The sequence below is a fragment of the Propithecus coquereli genome, unplaced genomic scaffold, assembly GCF_000956105.1.
Source record: "Propithecus coquereli isolate 6110/MARCELLA unplaced genomic scaffold, Pcoq_1.0 Scaffold794, whole genome shotgun sequence".
In the NCBI taxonomy this organism is placed as follows: Eukaryota; Metazoa; Chordata; class Mammalia; order Primates; family Indriidae; genus Propithecus; species Propithecus coquereli.
The window spans coordinates 628,777-643,426 of record NW_012154107.1 but is presented as its reverse complement, the minus strand read 5'-3'; the positions used below and the strand labels follow the sequence as shown (position 1 = coordinate 643,426).

At 60.4% G+C, this 14,650-nt stretch overlaps 1 protein-coding gene across 1 annotated transcript in view; it reads right to left on the bottom strand.

Moving 5' to 3' along the window:
- Positions 1 to 2,097: 2,097 nt before the first annotated feature.
- Positions 2,098 to 14,650, bottom strand: part of CARD14 (caspase recruitment domain family, member 14) — a 19,648-nt gene continuing 7,095 nt past the window's right edge. Inside the window, 11 exon segments of the mRNA XM_012663082.1 lie at positions 2,098 to 2,342; positions 2,590 to 2,716; positions 4,450 to 4,642; positions 4,852 to 4,915; positions 6,340 to 6,434; positions 6,619 to 6,761; positions 8,470 to 8,598; positions 9,545 to 9,694; positions 10,206 to 10,331; positions 10,880 to 10,999; positions 11,842 to 12,009. Of these exon segments, the coding sequence (XP_012518536.1) occupies positions 2,098 to 2,342; positions 2,590 to 2,716; positions 4,450 to 4,642; positions 4,852 to 4,915; positions 6,340 to 6,434; positions 6,619 to 6,761; positions 8,470 to 8,598; positions 9,545 to 9,694; positions 10,206 to 10,331; positions 10,880 to 10,999; positions 11,842 to 12,009 (1,560 nt within the window).

The window sequence follows — 14,650 nt, the reverse complement described above, 5'->3', positions numbered from 1 at the left end:
CCTCCTCCTCAGCCAGTCCCCCCAGGGCACAGGTCCCAACCGTGCCTCTGGCCATTGTCAATAGCCACTTTATACACTCAGAAAACTTTTCTAGAAGAAGACAAACTGAGAATGATTCGCTCACTCCGCATCCACCTCTGCTCGTCCTCAGCGTACAGTGCTACCTGTTGGGGGGTGGCCGTTCCCACCTCTACCGTGACCTCCCGCACACGCTGTCACTCAGAGGCCGTCCGGGGATCCACTGGTTTGTATAATGTTGGGCATTTGGGTAGTTGTCAAGATTTTACTATTCCAAAAAGACTGCTGTCAACACAATCGTACCAGTGGCTTCTGGACTACTTTTTGGGGCAGATAACAGAAGTGGGAGCATCGGTTTACAGGACATCAAAGATGTGTAGCTCAAGTGCTCTCCAGAAGGACACAGACACCAGTCGTGGTTCTTAAAAACAGAACCTGGCTGAAATGAGTGGCATCCGCCAGCTAAGCTGACCAACAGCAGCCCCTCGCCCGCTCACCCAGCCTTACCTTCCACCCTGCTGGGGGCCGACTGGCCCCTGTCAAAGGATGAATGCAGAGGGCTGGCCTGGGCCTTGTCCATGCTGACGATGCGGACCAGCTTCTGGGGTCCCCCAGAAGATTGCTGGGGACAGGAGGAGCAAGGAGGAGTTGAAGCCATCAACATGGGGTCTGGGGCCCAGCACCCCCACCCTGCCCTGGTGCCCCACACATGAGCAAATCCAGTGCGGTCCCTGGACCGTCAGACTGTGCCCTCGAGCAGCCAGGGTGCCCAGGGGTAGGAGGCAGGAGAGGGTCCCCACACAGGCAGCCCCCAAGCAGGGCTCTGCAGTGGGGGGCAGGGGTCCCCCCGAGCCTCGCCCTGCTGTGATCCAGGGGAGACCTGTCCCAGCAGGTTGCTCGGGGACCTGAAAAGTGTTCTGTGTCTGGAGAACACAAGGGGGCCCAACCCAGAAGAATGGCAATCTGGGGAGATGAGCTGCAGCAGGTGGCCTGGGCGTGGGTCAGAGAGGAGCAGTACGCCCGAGAGCCCGCAGGAAGGTTTGGAGGGGCCCCAGGGGAGTTGGGCAGCCCAGCCCCCTGGGATCAGCAGCCCACGCTCTCCACACGCCACCCCCCGCCAGCACCCACCCTCTTCCAGCCCACCCCAGGTGGGGCTGACCTTGCGGGTGGCGGTGCGCTGCTGGGTCATGTCCTGGATGAGCGCGATGAGCCGCTGCTGAGCCCTGCACAGACGGGAGGGGCCCTGACACAGCTGCCAGAGCTGCCTCCTGCCCAGGGCCGCAGACGCCCCCAGGGCTCTAAAGACTCCAAAGCCTCAGCCCACCCTGGAGATGCTGGGTCCATTGCCCCAGGGTGGGACCCAGGGGACACTAACGAGCAGCAGGGGTGGAGGACGCTCCAGTGCTGCACTAGAACCTTCTGTGCACCGTGGGTCCGTACACGTGAACCTTAGAGGTCCCCGTAGGTTGGTCTAGAACAATGGTTTTCAACGGGGAGGCGGCACTGCCGCTCCCCAGGGAGGGTGGCCAACTGTCCCAGTTTGCCCAGGACTGAGGGGTTTCCCTGGATAGGGGCTTTCAGTGCGAAAACTGAGTCCTGGGCAAACCGGCATGATTGGCCCCAACCCCAAGGGACACTTGGTGATGAGGGGAGACAGTTTTGGTTGTCACAGCTGGGGGCTGGGAGTGCTCCCGGCACCTGTGGGTGGGGAGGCAAGGGATTCCACAGAGCCCAGGACAGGCCCCGCCACAAAGGATGATTCGACCCCAGGCGTCAGTAGCACCAAGACCAAGAAACCCTGGTCTGGAGTGTGCTGCAGTGACCTGAGGTCCACCCATGTTCCAGACACACAGCACCTCTCACAAGGAAACTGTCCTCAGCAGCGATCTTGGGGAACCCTTCTCGGGCGTCTCATCACCCCCAACCTCTATTCCTGGGCAGTGGGCTCTCTGTCGGGGAGGGAATCCTCCGCAAGGCCACTGCTTCCTCCTGGGCAGAAGGGGGCGCTCCATGCCAAGCCAGGCCAGGCGGTGCCACCCCGTGGGCCTCTCTGGGGACATGCCAAGGCACGACCGCTGCTCACCGTGAGTAGTTGGGGATGGTGCCGTGCACCGTGGTGTCCTTCATGGTGTAGGGGCTCACGCGGTGGGCGTGCCAGCAGCTGCCGCCCTGGAACATGGTGTCGGTGACGTGCAGGACGTCGTTGCAACGCACCTGCAGCTCTCCCTCCGCCCTCCCCTCCATGGCCAGGTTGACCCGGATGTAGAATGAGTCCCCTGAGGTCACCACTTTGGCCTCCAGGTCCTGGACCAGCCTCTTGTAACCTGATAAAGGGACAAGGGACACGATCACCAGATAAACTGGGGCTGTGAGCACACAGAGGAAGGTTCTAGAACATGAACGTGGGAGAGAAAAAAGGACTCTCCCCCCATCTCAGAGGTCACCCTGGTACTGGAGTCAGTGGGTGGCAGGTTTCCAGCTGCCTTGGGGGCCCCCAGGGACTTGGGGTGCAGCCTGGCTGAGGTGCAGCGGGGGGGACCCAGGGTGACGGAGATGGGGCTGTGTCTGTACCCTCCATGTTGACCTTCACGGACAGGCAGCAGAAGCCGTCCACCCTCCTGAGAATCCCGACAGCCTGCTCCAGGGTGGTGTCCTCCAGGACGGCCTTGAACAGGGGCTCCGTGGCCTCGTAGTCAACCTGAGGGTGGGCCGAGGGTCAGCCTCTTTCAACCAGGGCTCTGTATACAGGAGTGCTAGGGGTGCTGGGGGGTGCACGGCACCTACGGGACCGACTGGCCCTCCCCAGCCACCCGCACGCCTTGGCCACCCTCAGACCGGTCATCTAGATGGCAGTGCGGTAGCCTCTGGCTTCAGGGCATGCATGCCACCCACACCCCCAGTCCGAGAGTCAACCCCCAACCCTTCCCCAGCCCTTCCACTGCTCAGGACAGAGTTTCTTTGTGACGGGCAGTTTCCTCTCTTGAAAAAAAAGGACCTCCATTCTAGAACATTCTAGAGCATTCTAGCTCAGGATTTCTCAGCCTTGGGATTACTAACATCTGGGGCCAGGTTGTTCTGTGTTGCGGGGGCTGTCCTGAGGTCTGGAGGGTACCTGACAGCACCCTGGTCTCCACCCACCGGGAGCCGTGGCACCCGCCCCAGCCCTTCCCCCTCTCTGCAGGCTCCACCCTACAGGCTTCCGCTGTCCACGTGGTCCCTCCCTGTGTCGTTCTAAATGTAGGACGGTAGACATTTTCACAATGAGACCAAAGTCAAGATGTATCTGAAGGCCATTAGAATGGAACTGGGCCCTTAGGAGATCAGCACTGTCTCCCGGAGCGGCATAAAGAAACTGCTGCTTTGACCACCACGGGAGTTGTTAATGGGGAACCTTGAGAGGTTGGCTGGAAACGTAATGAGGGGCTTTTGGGGCCGTTTAGAGCAGAGAATACGGGATGACACTTATATTCGGAGCTCACCGTGCCAATTGTTCAAGCCCTAGGAGAGCTTGCGCGTGGACAGCCTGCTCCGACAGGGAAGCCGGAGGGGTTCACCAGCTGCTCCCACCCAAGGGCTCAGCCCCACCCTCCCTCACCGTCCTCTGCACCCCCAATGCCACCCCCATTCCAAGTCCCTCCCGGGGCAACAGGTGAGCCTCTAATTTAGGGTGAAGTGTGTCGTGCACATTTCTTGGTTTTTTTTCTTTGTATTAAGAAAGCACTGTGGTTTCTTTTCTCTTTCTTTTCTTAGAGAGGAGGTCTTGCCGTCTGCCCAGGCTGGGGCGCAGAGGAGTTCACAGGCACCACCACAGCCCACTGCAGCCTCGGACTCCCCCCCCAGCCTCGAGCCGTCCTCCCGCCTCCGCCTCTGGGAGCTGGGACTACCGGCACCGCCCTGCTCAGCAGTATTGTTAAAAAGCATGAAGTTTAATATTAACAATTCTGCTTTTAGGCCACATCAAAGTCACCCCCCGCCCACATATTCACTTAGTGACAATTAGGGTGCACGCTCACGTACATTTGTCTTCTCAGCAGTTTCGTGCATTTTACAACAAAAAAAGGTTTAGGAAATGCCCCCAAGGGTTAGAATAGTGAATTTTATATCATGTGTATTTTACCGCATAGCCCCCCAAAGTGATAATAAGATTATCACGGTAAAGAAAAAAAGCCCCCCACATAAGACAGCCCTGTCAGGGCCTCGTCCACCCTCCTGGGAGGTGTGTCCTCTGCCCCGCGGCCCTGCCAGCTTCCAAGCTCCCGGGCTGCAGAAGGCCGGGCCTGGGCAGGTGGCCAGGTCCCCCCTGACGTGGCCGCCTCCCATAAATGAGCGGGAAGAGCACGGGCTGGGCCCAGAGCAGCTCTATGGGTCTGAAGGCTGCCCGAGTCACCCGCCACCCTCTGCTGACCCCCGAGGAGGGCCTCACTCGCTCACCATGACGATCTGGGTGCCGGGGCGCAAGGCCATCTCGTCCGCCGCAGAGCCTGGTGTGACCCGGTGGATGAAGATGCCGGTGTGGTTCCCGCCGATGACGCTTATCTGCTCCAGCAGCCGGTCGCCCTGGAACGCCAGCACCGTGACCTGGCTCGGGATCCTGCGTGCCGGCCTCCGCCGCATGGGGGCGCCACTGCAGGCCGGGAGACGCCGAGCTCTTGTGCTGCCCAGAGCAGGACAGCGGCAAGGGCATCTCCCCGTCGCCTCCCGCTGGCCCCGGCGTTCTGGAATCCTCCTCCCCGCTCCATGGCGCCCTCTCCTTGGAAAGGCTGTCACCTCCCAACACAGTCACACTCTGCCCAGCCACCTCCAGCCCGGGTTCCCCAGTCAGTCGCCCCTCACCTTGCGGAGTCGTCGAGGCTTCCGGAGGAGGACGGCTGCAGGCTGCTTTCCCACGGGGGAAGGTCTGAGAGGAAGCAGAGAGCTACAGGCCCCATGCAGCCAGACCTCAGGTCACCCGCTGCTGACCGGGCTTCCGCCAACCCCTGCAGCCTCAGTCCCCACTTCCCCCAGCCTCAGACACCTCCTGCCCACTCTGCTCCCTTTGCTGAGGCTGAACTTTCTCCTCCTCCTCCCCTCCCTTGATGCCTCGGACTCTGACATCATCTTTCCTAATATCAGAATGACGGACCTCCAATGTCTCGTCGTGTGATATTTGAATGAGTTGCGGCATTTTAAAAGACAGAGAGATTTCACCTATAATTTGGATCTCTGGCTTCACTTGAAAATCAAACCTGGTGTGAGCCTGGGCTCGAGTTTCCAAGTGGCAGCCCCGCCAGTACCAGCCGGTGGCTGCCTCCTGCTACCAGAAGGCGGTGGCAGGTCTCTGAGCTGGTGTTCCTAGGACGAGAGGCCCCCCAGGGTCCCCCAAACTCTCGCATTTTCAGAACAGCTCCCCACGGACCTTGGCTGTGCTTCCACCATGAGCTGCACTTGGGCACCAGAGCCAGCAGAGACCTGACAGTCGCTGCTATGGGTGGCCTGTGCCCATCGCCGGCCAAAATCCATTCATGGTTACGTTCAAAGCCAAACGAAATTAATTACACACTCCAGCTGTATTTGAGGTCAATTCCATTAAAAGTGTGCGAAACTGGGGCACTCTGTAGAATCTTAACAGTAGGGAAACAGAGGAATAAGCCCCCCTGTTGATGGTCTCACATCCAGTTTGGACGTGCCTTGGTGGAGCTCTCAGTTTACCACTGTTCTAAGTAGAAGTGCGTCGGCGAAGGTCCCAGGACCCACAGAAAGCACAAAGGCAACGCCGTGCGGGACGGCGTGGGGTATTTGCGCCCCCTGGTGGTGGCAGGGTGAGTTCCAGACCGGGAGCTGAGCACCTACTGTGTGCAGGCCCCGGGCAGGGAGCCAGCTGTGCCGGGAAGGAAAAGGTAAGGAGGCTGTGGACGTGGGGGGCAGCGAGGGCCCGTGTGCGATCGCAAAGTGAGGGGAAGCCACAGGAGAGGGGGGCCTCAGGGCAAGCGGCCAGGAGGAGGGGCCCCAGCAGGCGGACGTCACCCTGCACAGTGTCGGCACAGCCGAGCACCTAAGCCTGCCACCCCTGATCCCACCGGGAAGCCTAAGCACCCACAGGCGGGGCTGGACGTGGATGCAGGTACCACCCCTCTTCTCTAAACAAAAGACACCATTGGACAGTGCAGCCGGGCTCTGGCTTGAGCTGCCTGGATCTCCCCAGGGGCCAAGGTCAAGGCCCAGGGCAGGCGTCAAGTTCGTTTCTATCCGCCCGTCCCCTGGAGAGAGGCCAGGGCCATCTCAGTGCTCCCTGCTGTGCCGCCCGGGGAGGTGGGTGCCATGGAGCCAGGGTAGGGGTCTCACCTGCCCTGTCCACGATCTCATAGCCCAGGTCTGCGTCGCCCCCCTTAGCTTCCGGGGGGGCTCCTGGGTCCACCTCCACGATCTCCGTGCAGCCGCTGCAGAGCACAAGAAGCCCACTCAAACTGCATCCCTGCTCCGCCCAAGGCCCAGCCCCAGCACCGGTCCAGCTCGGGGGCCTGGGGGCAGGAGCTGCCATGTCCAATGCCCAGATGGCCCGAGGTCTGGGTTAGTGTCCCCGGAGAGCTGCCAGGAAGGACCCTGACGCTGTGCCCGCCTTACCTTAGAGACCAGGGGTCTTACCGGAAGTCCTCGGCCACCCGCTTGTACAGGGACTGCTGGCTGGGGGGCACCGGGCTGCTGGAGCGGAAGCTGTCCCCCAGCTCGCGGCTGGACGTGGCACTCAGGTCGGACCATAGCTGGGACTGGAGGAGGTTGGGTGGAGGTCGGCGGGGCGTGGATGGGGACAACCTTGCGGCCCTCCCTGCCATCCCACTGCGCAAGAGAGCGAGCCACAGCCGGAGTGGGTGGGAGGAGCACAGTGTGGCCACGTCCACTGAGCACCTGCCGCGCGCCAGGCTGTCAGCTGCTCTCCACGTCCCCTGTGGCTTGGTTCTCACAGTAAACCGAGGCAGGTGTTGCTGCCCATTTCACACAGAAAGCAACCGAGGCCAGAGGGGCTGTGACTGTCTGGGAGGGAGGACTCTGGTCCTCTGGGGAGGGGAGGCTGCATTCAGAGCATTCAAACCAGCGTGATGCGCAGGACGTGGAGCGCAGCGCCGGGGCCACCAGCTGTGCGGCGCAGATCTGAATTAGGCCCCTTCCTTCTCTTAGCAAGTATTCCTTAAGCACCTACTACACGCCAGGCCCTTTGAGGATGGGGCGTACGCCTGAGCAAGGCGCCATCCTTGGGCTGGGGCACCAACAGGAAACACAGATCGCTGGGGTGCAGGAGTCACCGCCGGGGTGTAGGCGACAGGGGCAGGCAGGGAGGCCAGAGCGGGCTTCCCGGAGGAGCCAGGCGGAGGCAGGCATGGGGTGGGGCACGTCCCAGACAGAGAGAGCCAGAGTGCGGATCAGGCAGAGAGCAGGGAAGCAGGCTCGGGGTTTCCCGGGAGTGGTCAGGTTACAAAACCCCGGGGAGGGGTGTGGGCGGGGGCAGCAGGCCACGGCAGGGAGGTTCCGGCCCTGCGCCCACGAGGCACGTTAATGGGGAGCCGTGTGCACTGTACGGAGAGCTGTGGATGCCAGCGCCGAGCACCCGAGGTCCCTCCCACGACAGTGCCACGGGGAGACTGGGCTGGACTCATCCTGGGGACCACGGGGCACCGAAGGGCTTCAAACAGGGCAGAAGTGAGACCCAGTTCAGTCTGGGGTGTGGCTGGCTCTGGCCCACGGAGCCCTGGCACTGGCACTGAATGTGACACTGTCCCTGCTCGTGCGTGCTCAGTGTTCTGGGGGAAGGCGCCGGCTTCCCCGGCTTCCCTGAGAGGCCGGGAGCAGGTGCGCAGAGCCTGCTGCTCTGAGGGATGCGGGATGGCGACAGCCGCTGCGGGATAACCCAGGAAGGGAACGCCCAGGCCTGCCCTGAGACAGCAGGTCTGGCATCCCGGGAACGTCTACCCCCGGTTCAACAGTGTCTCCCGAGAATTCATGACCACCCGAAACCTGTGATTGTGGCTTATTTGGAAATAGGATCTTTGCAGACATCATGAAGCTGAGATAAAGTCAGCTGGGATTAAGGTGGGCGCTACATCCGTACGCCCGGTGTCCTTCTAAGAGGAGGACACGGGACAGAGACACCAGGGAGAACCTCGCGTGGAGGCGGAGGCAACCACGCAAGGGGTGCAGCCGCAAGCCCAGGAGCGCCAAGCATCACTGAAGCCACCGGAGCCGGAAGAGGCGAGGAAAGATCCCCGAGAGCCTTCTGAAGGAGGCTGGCACTGCCGGCACCTTGATTTTGGACTTCGGGCCTCCAGAACTGTGAGAGCATCGTGTCTGCCATTTAAAACTCTCAGAGTTGCATCAACCTCTTGCCCACGGGGATAAGGTGGAAAGAGACTCGCTTTGGTCTCGATAGGATGCACCTGGTCTGACCCGCGTGCAGGGCCGGGGCGGGAGAAGCGGCCCTACCTCCGTGGAGCTGAGGAGGCTGCCGTCGCCGTCGACGTCGCCGTCGTCCCGCGGGCAGATGGCGCGCATGCGCACCAGCCGCTGCTTCCCCCTCGGACAGGGCTCCCTGGCCCCGGCTTCCTGCTGGGGCTGCCAAAGACAGACGGGCCAGACAGGCTGTTAGCTCAGGAAAGGTTCCCCTGGATGCCCGCGGGCTTTCTGCCTCCTCACCTCCACCGGGCCCACCCTCCAGGTAAAACGGTGAAGACCCTGCCCTCCCAGCCTGGGACCCCACTCCGGGAGCTGTCGGCCAAGCAGACGGGAGAACCCAGCTTGACACCTGGAGCTCTTTCAGAGAATGCGCTGTTACTCACCGGTTCTAAAAATCACGTATAGTACACACACACACACACGCACACTACGCGTAGAAAATCGCAGGGGAAAACGGACCAATTAGAGAAGAAAACAAAATTCACCACCACCCCACACTCAGAATGAGCACAGTTTGCATTTTGGGGCCTGTCCCTGCCCCCGCCAGAGATTTTTCTACATGTCCACATGCGTGTTTTCACATAGTTACTCTGGGCAGCTGCTCGTGGAGGAAGGGCTGGGTGGACCCTGCATGGGGTGGGGAGGGTCCCACTGGGCCTCCCGCCCAGCTGGAGCTGTGCCCGCCCGTAATTAGAGGTTTCCTGATACTTTGGCTTTGGGAACACAACTCCTCTGTTCCATGTGTGTCCATCATTCAGCTCGAGGACATCTGACTTTCAAACATTTCAGGAATGAATCATCTATGGAGACAGTTTCACACTGATGGCCACACTTGACCAGTTCCAGAACCTTCTGCTAAGCCCCCTCTTCTAGGTCACTGGTGATACTGTCATTAAGGACACAGAAGTAGACTCAACTTGCCTAGTTGTGTGTCTTCAAGGTTTCCCGGCACCGTCCGCTCATGGGAGCCAGTGTGCCGGCCGCCCAGTCAGGCCCAGTTAAGTCCAGGTGTCTCTGCAGGGAGCACGTGGCCCGGCCTGGGCACCGGCTCGCTCCCGCCGCCTGGCCTCCCCGCCTCCCCTCCGGCTTAGCAGGAGGCACTCACCTCACCCGGAGGCTGCGCCTGCAGCTGGCACAGCTGTGTGCGCAGCTCGCAGACCTGGTCCGTCAGCTCGAACACCTTCCTGCGGAGGGAGTCCTTCTCGCCCAGGCTCTGGGAAATCTCCCTCTGGGCGCTGTCCCTGGCAGAGTAGGCCTGTGGGCCGAGACAGGGCTAAGGACGCCACCGAGGCAGCAGGGGAGTCTCAGCTGGAGAAAGGGAGGCCCTGTTTCCTGTCTGAGTTCATCCGACACCACTGAGCAGACATGTACAAACTCACGGCTCATTTCAATTCATGTCCATGTGTTCAGTTTTAGTAAAAACCAATATTTGGGATGCAAACTTTCTCAGCGTCTTGTGCCAGGAGTGAGACAGGGAGGGTGGTAGAGCATGTGTCAGTGGATGGCAGGGGTAAGGGAGCTAAGAAGCCTCGTGTGGACCCAGGAATGAGGCCCTGAAATCTGGGCCCAGCTGTCATCCAGCTCACAGTCCAGACCAGAGACTGTGGTGAGCTGTGAGACAGTCCCCTGAACCAGCCCAGCCCTCAGCCACACCCAGATAGGCCAGTGTGGGATGGCAGGGCAGTGGGCCGGGGGCTTCCCAGCCGTGACTCAGCGAGGGCCGGCATCCCCTCTCCCCGAACCCCTCGGCCGGCCTCTCCGGTTACCTGGTCTCGCTCCTTCTGCAGCTCGGACACTTGGGCCTGCAGAGCTTTCATCTTGTCCTTGTAGAGCTGGCAGTCCACCTTGGTCTTCTGGAACTGCAGCATGGTCTGCTCCTTCTCCTCCCAGTACTGGACAGAGGGGAGACACGGCCTGAGAAGGCGGCAGCTTGGAGGGTCTGGGCTGCGGGGTGTGGGGAGCGAGGGGCAGAGGGAGGAGGTTCCAGGGTGAAGTAGGGTGAAATCAGGCTCATCTCTTGGGTGCGCGGTTTCGAGGCACATCCAGAGAATCGCTATGCTGATTCTACTCAAATCCAGTCATCAAAATGTGCAGAGTGCTGCGTGCACAGTTGTGTTTGGTCTGTTCTACATCCCCAAATACAGAAATACCTCCCCTGTTCTCTGCCATCTCCTTTCTCGCCTTTCTCCCCTTTCTCTCCCAGACTGAATCCCTGGCTCTCCCCGTGGTCACCTGTCACCCGACCACGGTCTCTCGTCTGCACAGTGAGCTGCTGCTCAGGGTAGCTCTGACCGAGGGACGGCCTCGCGGATCAACAATTTAGTCAAGCAAAATTGTTTAAGCTCAGTGTGGATTAAAGCATCCGCCTTCCCCACGCGTGCAGCCCCTGCCACTGAGGCAACCCCAGAGGGTCTCGAGGAAGAAGGGGCGACCGGGCCACCTGCTTGCGCTGCCTCTCCGCAGCCACGGCGCGCTCCCGCAGCGAGTGGATGCGGTCCACCAGCTCCTGCCTGCTCTCCAGCGCCTCGTCCAGGTGCTGCTCCAGGATGTCCTTCTCCGCCTGCAGGGAAGAGAGGTCCACTCCAGCGCTGGCCTGCCCAGAGCCCCCCGGCGAAGCAGAGTTCTCAGCACTGCTCGTCAGGCGGGAAGAGCGGCACGGAAAAGCCAGCAGTCACGGATGGGAAAAGAGGCACTCGGTTCTCAGTGTATCGATACGTGGTTAAGGACACAGATAGTCGGGGAGCTGAAAACCTCGTAGGGTAACAGCTCCTCCTTTCAGCCACTTCCGCCTTGTCCTCCGACAGATCTGCCGGCAGCGTCTCCAAGGGAGGGAGAAACCGCCAGTCACCCCTCCCACGCTCGCTTCCCCGGACCCCAGCGGGCTGCGTGCCGGGCGGTGCCCTGCGCCGTGAGTGCTTGCTGGTGGAATATCCCAGTAAGTGGGTGTCTGTGCATTGACAGGTGCTGACCAGGAGAAGCACAGGGTTTGCGCCGTTCCAGGGCTGTGGTGTCACGCGTGCCTCTGCTCCCGGAGTGCCTCCAACGCCCGCGAGGGCAGCGGGGAAGGACTTTCATAGGCAGAAAGGTTTCTTTTCTCCAATCCTTAAAGCTAACCCCATATGACTTAATCCTTAGTGACTAGCCCAGCCACCCCAAACAAGATGCCAGCAGGAAGCCAGCCCAGCGGGACACCCTAGTGCATACCCAGCAGCTACTCATTCTGCCAAGGTCCGAGGGGTGGGGACGGGGGGAGGAGGTAGCAAGAAAGTGGTAGAAATGCGTCACTACATCACCTCCCCCCGTGCTTAGCCTCCATGAGACCTCGGGTCCCAAATCCCCCAACCTGGGGACCACGGGGTGACGCTGGGGACAGTCCTGCCAAGCACCGGGGAAGGAACCTACCAGGCTGAAGGTGAGCGAGCGGAGCTTCTCATTCTCCTCCTTCAGACGGGTCAGTTCCTCGTCCCCAGGCGCCAGGTCGCTGGCCATCTTCAGGGACCTCTCTTGGAACTGCAGCTCACAGGACGAAACCATGTTCTCACGCTGCAGCTCCTGCTTCACCAGGTACAGCTGCCGGGGAGAAGGACAAGAGGACACACAATGCCACCAGCGTCTGCTGCAGACCAGGAGCCGGGGGATTTCTCAACCTTCCTCTCAACAACGGCGCTCTCCAGACTCAAAGGGTTTCCTGCCCCGAGATTTCAAAGTCCGTTAGAGGGTTTCGCCCAGTGAATAGCCCCAGTCCCTCACAGGAGGAGAAAGGCATTTGGCTCTTTTTGGGAAGAGGACAGCAGTTAGGCTGCCCAGCCGGGGTCCCTGGCAACTAGCTCCTCCAGCTCTGGTTACACCGATAGTCACCGCGGCCGGGGAGGAACGGCCAGCTGCTCTGCTCCTCCATGCTCTGCTAACTCCATCTGATAAAGGGAATTTGGGTTCACAAAAATCAGTAAGAAATAAGAACGGAAAGCCAAGTCAGGTGGGGGTGGAGATGCTGGGAACGTGGGACCCGGACGCTCAGACAGGAAAGCCCCGCGTGGACTTGAAGTCTACATGCAGCATCCACGCCGGGGGCTCCGTCTGCGGCCCTGGCCCTCTGGAAACTGCCCGGCCAGTCCTGCTGGCCTCCTTAGGCCCCAGGGCACCCATGGGCCCGGCCTCTCCCTGCCCTGGGCGTGGTCGCCCCGGGGAGAGGAGACGTCCCCCACAGGCCAGCCCAGGAAGTCTGGGCGTCAGGTGGACTGTGGCGCTCACCCCTGGGCTGTGGCCTGGCAGAGAAGGAAGAGGCTTCCCTCCCACACCCAGTGAGCACTTTCTCAATAAGCAAGGACCGAGTTCCTGCTGTAGGCCAGCTGGGTTGGGTGTGTCATATTCTGCATGTTCGAAAAGAAAACTAAGGAAGGAGGGGACGGGTATTTGCATACACAAAGAGTGCAATGCGCACCACCTGAAGGATGGACATATTTGAAACTCGGACTTGGGGGGGAGGGGAGGGTAAGGGCAACATACGTAACCTAAACATCTGTACCCCCATAATATGCTGAAATAAAAAAAAAAAAGAAAATTAAATCGTCTAGAACTGGAAGAGAAGGGGAAACCTAAGACTGAAGGTGAACTGACGCAAACGAGCCTGATCGTGTCTCAAACAAATCCCATAACCACAGCGCAGACGTGGGGGGAGAGGCAGAGAGGAGGGGCCGCAGTAGCTCACGAACACGGCGTTTGCCACGCGCTGGCCGGCGGAGGGAGGTGGATCACAAATCCCGCACGCGTGTCTGTGGGCTCGTTCACCGCGTGGTGCAGGCAATGGGATTCGAAGCTGTTTTAGATGCACCGCGGGGTTGAGGCGGTGAGTGAGTGTACGGTGACGCTGGGAGCGGGAGTCCCACCGGGAGGAAGCTCACCGCATGGGACGTGGGCAGGCAAGAAAGAGCCTCGGGGCCCGGGTGGAATTGGAGGTAGGGTATAGACTTGTGGTTCCCAAAATATGCATGTGTGCGTATGTGTGCACATGCATATGTGTGTATACATGTGTGTGCATGTGCTTGTACACGCTATGTGCATACATATATTTATACATATGTGTGTGCGCATGTTCCTAGCTTTGTCCCCTAAAAGGGCCGAGAAGCAAAGACGCCCAGGAGCGACAGGCACGCCAAGTGCCCAGACCTTGCTCTCTGGAAGAAACCGGGGCCCTAGAGAAGCAGCTGACCCTGGAGCCGGAACACGTCGTGACGCAGAGAGGAAGTCGGCGCTCCACAGTGAGGGGGCACGTCGCAGGACACGGAGCAGTCGAAGGGCTCCCGCTGGCCGCACACGGGACAGTTTGGGCACCAGAATCACTGAGGACAGTAATAGGTCACGGAGCCCTGGAGAACAGGAACCCACAGGCCTGTGCCAGCAGCAGACGCCTCAGTGCACGGGGGAGGCCGCTTCTCCCGGCAGACGGCCCAGGCGCGGGCAACGTCGGGTGCTGCGGGGCAGTCATGTTTGCAGCCCACAGGGTCAAGGCCGGTGCCAGCGACAGTGACCACAGCTGTGTCCAGGAAACGTCGCTGAGGATTGGGGTGCCTGTGGGTCTCAAAGCACCTCCCCCAGCCTGCTTCTCAGCTGCGGGGGGCGGGGAAGAAACAGCAATCTGCAGCCCCTTGACCAGTGGAGGACAGTGATGTCCCCCGAGACGGGCAGCAGGACCTCGCGGGCCCAGAGGGGATGCCCTGGCGGGGCCAGCTCCCCGAGCAGGGTCCCGGCCAAAGAGGCACAACCTGCGTCTACTCGTGGGGAAACACGAGATGTACCCGCATGAGGGGGTTACATCATGACGCAACGGAGAAAGGCTGTGGGGATGCTGCAGATCGGAGGAGGCTAAAGAGACAGGACCACCGAATGCAACACCGACCCCCGGCCAGACCCTGGGCTGGGGAAACGCCACGAAGGATGTTACGGGGTCACCTGACAAGACCTGAACTCAAACGGCAGATCAGACAGAAGTACCGTGCCCTGGTCAGTCCACTACACTGGTAACTGTGCCGTGGCCACACAGGAGGACACCGATTCTTAGGAAATGTGCAATGAAATGTTCAGGGGTAAAGGCCATGATGTGTGTGACTCAGCTGGGTCAGGAAAAGATGTTTGTGTGTGTGTGTGCGGTGTGAACAGTGTGTGGTGTGTGTGTGTACAGTGTGTGGTGTGTACAGTGTGTGGTGTGTGTGTG